This window comes from Chiloscyllium punctatum, chromosome 1 (assembly GCF_047496795.1).
Source record: "Chiloscyllium punctatum isolate Juve2018m chromosome 1, sChiPun1.3, whole genome shotgun sequence".
Lineage (NCBI taxonomy): Eukaryota > Metazoa > Chordata > Chondrichthyes > Orectolobiformes > Hemiscylliidae > Chiloscyllium > Chiloscyllium punctatum.
This window is the reverse complement of record NC_092739.1, coordinates 44,578,802-44,586,938: the sequence shown is the minus strand read 5'-3', so window position 1 is coordinate 44,586,938 and position 8,137 is coordinate 44,578,802. Positions and strand designations below refer to the sequence as shown.

General features: G+C 43.8%; 3 protein-coding genes across 5 annotated transcripts in view; 2 read left to right on the top strand and 1 right to left on the bottom strand.

The window, feature by feature from the left end:
• LOC140459481 (vesicle-associated membrane protein 8) overlaps positions 1-696 on the top strand; it is a 41,172-nt gene extending 40,476 nt beyond the window's left edge. For both annotated transcript variants that reach the window (XM_072553795.1, XM_072553847.1), the window contains one exon: positions 1-696. This exon is cut by the window's left edge and continues 1,745 nt beyond it. The gene's annotated coding sequence lies outside the window, so the exon portion shown is untranslated.
• Positions 1-5,870, bottom strand: part of hnrnpd (heterogeneous nuclear ribonucleoprotein D) — an 8,683-nt gene extending 2,813 nt beyond the window's left edge. For both annotated transcript variants that reach the window (XM_072553693.1, XM_072553740.1), the window contains exons 1-4: positions 5,233-5,870; positions 1,102-1,270; positions 818-976; positions 267-398 (exon numbers count right to left, since the gene is read on the bottom strand). In XM_072553693.1, the coding sequence (XP_072409794.1) occupies positions 267-398; positions 818-976; positions 1,102-1,270; positions 5,233-5,450 (678 nt within the window). In that variant the 5' untranslated portion in view covers positions 5,451-5,870. The remainder of the gene's footprint in view (positions 1-266; positions 399-817; positions 977-1,101; positions 1,271-5,232) is intronic.
• A 90-nt stretch (positions 5,871-5,960) lies between these two features.
• enoph1 (enolase-phosphatase 1) overlaps positions 5,961-8,137 on the top strand; it is a 68,476-nt gene continuing 66,299 nt past the window's right edge. Inside the window, exon 1 of the mRNA XM_072553769.1 lies at positions 5,961-6,442. Within this exon, the coding sequence (XP_072409870.1) occupies positions 6,401-6,442 (42 nt within the window). The 5' untranslated portion in view covers positions 5,961-6,400. The remainder of the gene's footprint in view (positions 6,443-8,137) is intronic.

Genomic DNA, 8,137 nt, shown 5'->3' with positions numbered 1-8,137 from the left:
AGAGATAAGACTGAAATTCTGAACACAGAAATCCACAAGTCAGTCAACTACGTTGAACATGTGCAGTTCCCCAAATACACTATTCCATGATAATTTTTTAGCACAAAATAGTGTACAATAAACTTGAAGTCTCCCAAATCCAAAAAACTAGCGTTGCGTTTGGACTTCTGCAATTACTTTCTAGGGTACTTGAAAGAACATTATTCTGACCAATCTAACTATTACTGTACCAACATACTGTTGGGAATGATTTCAATATAACATACTTTGCTGAGCCCAACATTATGGAATTTCTTTTCCAGAATCTTTTTAACTGGTTCCTCTTCCTTGAATGTTATGAAACAGAATCCACGCCTTTTGTTTGTTTTGTTATCCATGGGAAGTTCTATTGATTCCACCTAAAACAAAAGAGGCACCATTAATTTTCTATGTATCATAATCACAATTAAAGAACTGCCACAGCAGGATTTATACCAACACAAGACATAACTCATGCAAACCGCAGCAAAACCCAAAGACTTCCAGCTACACTCCCAATTTGTAAAACTCCATATTCAGTAAATGGCCAAAGTCAGCTAAAAGTGACCCCATTCATCCTCTGGTATATGATTGTCATGAATTGTTCTGCATGTCCTTCAATTGGCTTCAGTGTAACCAATACATGTCCAATAAATCAGATATTGAATATTTTGCGAATCGATCTGGTTATAGTCAATTTGTGCACACTCCACAGCTTGAACTAGCAGCCACACAAATTTATCCAAACAGCAATCGCATAGATGCCACACAATGAAACCTCCGGGATGAGATTACGTACTTCCCCAAAAGCTCCAAAATATTCCCTGATCTTCTCCTCGACTGTATCAGGTGAAAGACCTCCTACAAATATCTTCTTTACGGGCTCCTTTTTCATGGCCTTGGCTTTTTTAGGATCAATTACCTTGCCATTCAATTTATGTTCCTTCTGCTCCATAACCTACATGGTAACAGGACAAAAATATTCAAAACATTACTAAGCAAACAAATAGAGAAACTTGATTGCATTAAGCCATTTCTACTGAACCCATTTTTTTTTAAGCCCATGGTTTTATGATCAAATACCTTATCCACACTGTCAGCCTCTTTAAACAGGACGAATCCAAATCCTCTTGAACGCCCTGTAATGGGATCCAACTTTAATGTGCAATCTACCACCTCTCCAAATTTAGAGAAATAGTCCTTCAGATCTTTCTTTGTGGTATCCCAGCTGAGGCCACCCACAAACATTTTTCTGCAGAAACAGTGAAGTATATATACACATCAGTAGCCAAATCAAAACTTTAAGCTGCCTCATACAGTAACCATGTTTCCCTGGTGTGCCTCCATCAAGAATGCATGCAGAAAGCTATTTGTGGACACACATTAGCAATTTTATTTCAGTCAACAATGCAGTAGATGCACAAGCAACATTAAATTTAAGCAATTAGTTAGATAGATTAGGGCCTTGCAAATGTACTGTACATTTCTCCAAAACAATCAATAAGTCAGGCAATGTCCATGACACCGAACTCTAGCTAAGAGTATTATAACTCTCATAATTAAGTCTCCAATTATACTGGCACTCAATATTCGAGTCAGGGCTTTAAAATCAATTCTAATAAAATAGCACATAAACATCATCCGTCAATCAGAGAATCACCCAATTTTACAAGATCAGTTTAAAAAACAACTTCCTCCATTCAACAAAGGTTGGACAGTACACTGGAGTAAGGAGCTACATAAATTTTAAGTAAAGTTTTTCTTCCTTGCAAGACAATTTTGGTGAATCAAATGTTCGAGTTTAGTGACAGTGAAATGTGCATGGACCCAGGTGTATGCTTGCGCTGGAGCGTGTCAACTGGATGACACCAGCAACTACAAACCTAAGCAAAATTCTAAATTCAGCAAGGAATAGCCTTGAGCAAGGGCACTTGATTGAACAGACTGAAGTCAACTTCTCATTGTCAAACAGAGCTCGATTAACAGACTGAACAGCAATACATTAAACCTTTGCGACAGTCTTTACTCAGTCTATCTATTGCAATCTCCAACAGTTTTATACCAGCATTTTCTTCCCCATGCTTTGCAGCAACATTAGAAAATTACACTTGCAAAGAAAACTAAATACAATTCTGCAGTAAGAGTGCACACCATTCTCTGCCAAAAAATGCATCCTAATCGGCCTGACCACAAGCTGATCGCAATATAGGCGTTGGGCTGAAAAATCACTAAGTAGACATACCTTTCTAAAGTTGATGCCTTGCTGAACAAGTACATTGTCCAATCTTGATATGCAAACCTCAAATCTAAGCAGACTGGTAATAACACATTCCAATCCTGGATTTAAATACTTGCTTAGACTTTACAGAAGTTAAGATGTTGAAAGAATGGTTGATATCTCCCTCTGTTCAAGCAACAGGACCGATTACAATGTAGTAACTGCTACCTCGAGGGGACAATTCAAATTACGACCATTGTACTCAGAACTTTTATGTACCAAAAGTTCTTCTGTCCCAGGAGGTCACAGAAAGACATGAATATTTGTGAAATAGCTTCTCTTCAACCAGTTGGGATCATCGTATTTGAGAGAACCCAATTCAAAGACGTTAATAGAAAAAAGCATGCATATTTCCAATTATCCAATGCAGAGCTCCAGCGTACTGGGAGCACCTGGCAGACCAAAAGGAAGCTGACCATCCTCTTAAGACATTTCACAGGCAAGCATCAGATCAATGAGAAACAAAAACCAATTGCTAGAAAAGCTCTAGACCTGCTAAGATAATATTCAATTCTCTCAGTTCCGACGATGCCAACTTTGACAAGGGTGCCATCGAAAGGTCCACCTTCCTCGACCGAGCAATCCCCAGCACTGAAGGACTGACTCATCTCGCACATTTTAGCACCACCCTCTCCTTTCCCTCCGAAGAGAGTGATAGGGTCCACCCTGTCCTCATCTACCATCTCACCAGCATCCATATGCAGAGGATCATTAGCCTCTGTCACCTCCAGTGGTATGCCACCAAACAACATTCCCCTCCTCGCCAGCTTCCAAAAGGACCGTTCTCTCCTGTACATCCTAGCAACTCCCAGCATTCTCCCCGTATGCTCGGCACTTCCCCCCACAACCATAAGTGCAATCCCTCTCCATTTACTTCCTTCCTTTGTATCCAGGGGCCCAAACACACCTGCCAGGTCAAGCTGTACTTTACCTGTACATCAATCAATCTACTTTACTGCATCTGCTGCTCACAATGTGGTCCCCTCTACACTGGGAAAATGAAATGTGTACTGAGTCACCACTTCGCAGAACACCTACGTTCTGTCCACAAAAAGACCATAAGCTTCCAGTTATCTGCCTCCAACAGCATCTTCCCTGGTCAACAGCTGTCTCAGGTGTGTTGCAATGCTCCATCAAAGCTCAACGCAAGCTGAAGAACAGTATCTCATTTTCCACTTGAGAATTCTACAACCTTTTGGAGTCCATATAGAGTTCAAGCCACCTTTTCCCACATCCTTACCCTAACCCCTAAAAACCTTGTGATTATATGGCTTGCTATTACACACAAACCATTGTTCACCACTAATATGCCCCATTAGCATCTATTCATTCTCCTAGGCTAATTATTATCCATTCCTTTGTCTACCCAAGTTCTTCTCTCAACTTCTGGCTCTATCGCCACTTATTTTCCTCTCTCTCTCTCTCTCTCTCTTCCCCCCCCCCCCCCCCCAACTTATCTTCAGCATAAAAACCAACTTCTGCCCAGCTACATTCAGCTCTGAGGAAAGGTTACTGGACTGAAAACATTAACTGATTTCTGTCCACAGAAGCTCTCCAATCTGCTGAGCTTCTCCAATAAGTTGTTTTCGTTTCTGATTTTCAGCACCCGCAGTTCTTAATTTTTAAAATCAGATCAATGTGCATGGGCTTCTTAAAAAGAGACTCTGCCACTGTTTGCAAAACTAGACTTAAAGATCACAACTATTCAAATATGGAGCTATTTGAATATTTTGGGAAATCATTCATATGAAAGGTTAAGTGCATAAAGTAACCCGACTAACTGAAAGCCCAAATTTTAAGTGTCCGGCTATCAACAGACAAACATGAAATTTATACATATCTGCAACCTGAATATTTCTAATTTTCAAAAACGGTTGCCTAAATGGCCATATTGCCAGTGGCCAAGTATTAAAACCAGTCAATACTGTGAACAAAATTTAAGATAAGTTGCTACAATGGTGCACCACCTTTTAACCACTATTAGTGATCAACTAGTTCAACGCAGCCTGCCGTACAAGTAAAGCCACATTAACTGCACAAGTTAAACGTCAAAAGCACAACCTCGCTAAATTTACATTTAGAAAGACGCTTAAACATCAAAAGCCACCCTCCGTACCCGATGTAACAACTTAAAAAAAAGAAAGTAAAGCTCCAATTGGCATCAGTCAGTCAATCAAACAATACAAAGGTTTCAAAAGCTGGAACCACTCCTACCTTGTAACAAGCTCGTTAGAAACGCCCAGCCGCGGGAAAGAAAAACCACATGGGAGAGGGATTTCAACCGGAAATCTGCACGATCATACGTGGGCCAGTTTCAGTCTGGCCAGTGCCAATTACTGATGAAGGGAAAACGACGAGTGCGGAGAGCAGGGACTGTGAGAGCAGCGCCCCTTCCCCCATCCTCCCGCCACCAACTCAATGGGCTAGCCCTCCCTCCACATGCGGCACCGCTTTACGATGAAAAACCACCACCTTCCGGCGGCAGCAGCAGCACCCGCTCTCAGTGGAGTTTCAGAAAGAGAGGAGAGACACCCCACACACATACACAAAAAAAAGGGAGAGAGATGTTCAAGGCCTTGGAAGACGGGGTCACCTTCGAGTTGTGCAGATTTAAAATAAATAATGGCACTTATTAATTTTTAACTAAAACCTTCGGCGGCTCCTGGCCGCTGTAAAGGATTTGGGGGGTGGGGGGGAAAGAGAGAGAAAGGAAGAGGGCGATTGAGACAAGTCCAACACGACTTCAAGGACGTTGCTGCTGTTTCATATCGCGCCTTTCCGGGGGGGGGGGGGGGGAGAAAGAGGCTGAACCCTGGAAATCTCCAAAGGTCCACCCGCTCCCAAATACAAACTTTGCAGCATCACCTTCCCCCCGATCCAAGTGAACATTCTTTACAGATATATACAAATAAAATACAGGCCCCGCGGCTCCTCACCCTTCGTCCTCTTCCGTTTTACTGGCGTCGATCTTGGCCCCTTCGGTCTCGGCGATCGCGCCCGATCCATCCCCGCCGTCGCTCGCCTTGGCCTCCATCGCCGGATCGCTCATGCCCGCCGCCGCCGCCGCCCCAGCCTCGGCGGCCGCCGCCATATCCTGTAGGCCTTGGCCGGCAGCCTGGGCCTCCACCTCGGAGAACTGCACGGCCTCCGACATCGCTCCGAGAGACGGGGGTGCGTGAGAATAGCGGGTGTGGTGGTGGTGGCGGTGGTGGAGGGGAGGGGGGGGGGATGGAGAAGTTTTTTAAAAAACCCGGTAAGCCGCTGCTCCGCCCGGATCAAAGGGAGATGGCGGAAAGGTTTTTATATGTTTTTAAAAAAAAGGTCAGGGCCGAGTCAAGGAGCCCCGCCCGCGCACGCCACCACCTCCCGCTTCTACACAAACCAACCCGGGCTGCTTTCGTGCGTCCGCGTGTGTACGTATCACATAAAACAATACACACTGAAGTGTCCTCGGCAGGCCCCGGTAAATGAGTGAAGTCTCACCGCTGGCTGGCCCGCACTCACACACCCGGCCCAGAGATGGGGGGGAGCCGCCGCGCACGCTCTTCTCTTTTAATAATGGACTCTTCACAAAATGGCCGCCGCCGCCGCCAGGACCAAGGCCCCGGGAACGTCACATGAGGCGGGGCGGCCACCAATCGCCGCGCCAGGAAGAGCCGGCGCAGGCGCCGTGGCGGGCGAGGGCCGAACCTGGGAATGTGACCAAAGAGAGTCCAAGCGAGGCGCAGGCCGCAGTGGGCAAGAGATAACCGCGCTGCCGCAGGCCGGAGGAATAGAGTGACCATTGTGATGTCATTCTCAGGAGGAGTGGAGTCCTCCAGGGTCGGGATTCGACAGCGTTACTATTGGGTGCAGTGCGGTATTGAGGCTTTACCTGCGAGCCTTCTACCAAGATGAGAATTATTTGGATTTGAATCACGAACCCGGATTGCAACGGGGATCTGTTGGTTTCACATTCATCCTTTGACTGCAGCAACACTCTGCCCTGGTCCGTATGTTGTACTTCAGATCCCCGAGGCGCTTGTTACTTTGTTTCTCAGGGGTGTTGCCAATTGTTACAATGTGACCCCTGTTCAGTTGTAACTGGATCACCGTGTTAGCCGTATGCAGCGTCCAAATCTCGCACAAGCGTACCAGAGAAATTCAGTAAGTATGTTAATTTCTGTTCGGGTTGACCAAGGCTCAGATTGCAACGCAGCTCTGCACTGTTTTGAATGTAAGAGAATTATCCCCGTTATCCTGACCAATGTTTCTCAATCAACATGTCCAAAGCAGATTATCTAGTCATTATGACATTACTATTTGTGTGAGGCTGATATCCTGAAATTGGCTGCCGTACTTTCTACAATACGATAGTGACTGTACTTTAAAAGGTTCTGAAGAAGGGTCGTCATGCTCGAAAGGTTAACCCTGCCTTCTCTCCACTGATGTTACCAGATCTGCTGAGTTTCTGCTTTTGTTTCAGATTTCCAGCATCCACCGTTTTCTGACTTTAAAAGTTCTTAATGAGATGTACATTGATCGTTTGAAAACTGTAAGAATGTGGCAGTGACTGCTGTAATCTCTGGATTCTGTAATGTTGTTCAGAGTATGACATAAAAACACCTTTGGTTAATAAAACTATATCAAATTGAAATGTAAAATCCATAATCAGTTTCTCATTACAAAAGTTCTAAACTTTGGATGTGTTTCTTAATTTCACTCCTGAAAGGATTTATTTTAGACTGCAGCCCTAGTCTTGAGATTCTTCAACCAGCTATAATAGTTTCTCTCTACCTATCCAAAATATCCTTAATATTTCTTTAAATTCTAGGTAGTACAAATTTGTGTCCTTGTAATTTAATGCTTGAAGTCTAGGTGTTATTCCATAAATCTACGTTGCAGGACTAATATCTGCTTTATAATGCGTAGTGCAAAATTGTGTCCTTAATATTCCAGATGTGATCTAACCAGGGCTACTAGCCATAGTAAAACTTTTACCCTATTTCTCTGGATATAAAGATTAACATGACATTTTAATGACCTAGGTACTTGGATCTCCTATTTTGTTTAACATACTCTCTGTTTCTAATAATCTGAATAATGTGATTGGCAAGAACACTAGCCTCTGCACAGTTCTGGTGGAAACCATCCCATTGTCACAAAACTACTCTCGTAGTACCAGTGCCACTACCCATGAAATAGAACTAATTTCTCCAATGCCAATCACATTCCTCTCTGATCTGATTTTCCCTTTGCAATTTATACATGGCTCAGATAATAATCCAGAGATTATGACCTTTTGAGGATCTGTTTCTTAATCTGGCATCTAGCCCCTCATACTAACTTGTGTCTATGTCAGTGGTATCTACCTGGACTACAACTGATTCCCTCCGTCCCACCCCTTCCACTGCAAATTCCTCTCCAGTCCAGAGTAGATGTCCCAAATCCTGGCACCAAATGGACAACACCGTTGGCTGGCCTTATGCTTTGTGCTCAAGAGAATGGTATCAATCCCCCTCACAACAGTTTCACCCAATAGCACTTTTCCTCCCTTACTCTTTCCCCTTTTGAGTGGCATCCTGTACCATAGTCAGTCAGTTCATCCACCCTGCAGTTCTTACTATCATCTAAACAAAGTGAAAAATCCTCAAACCCATTAGACCTTATTTATGCCCCTTATGATTTTACAAACTGTTATAACCACTTGCGTGTCCAACGCTATATTGGACAAATAGGAAACTAGCCACCAGGGTACATGAACATCAACTAGCCACAAAACAACATGACCCTGTCTCACTAGTATCCTTACAAGGACACCACTTTGACTGGTACAACACATCCATCCTAGACAAGCCAAAC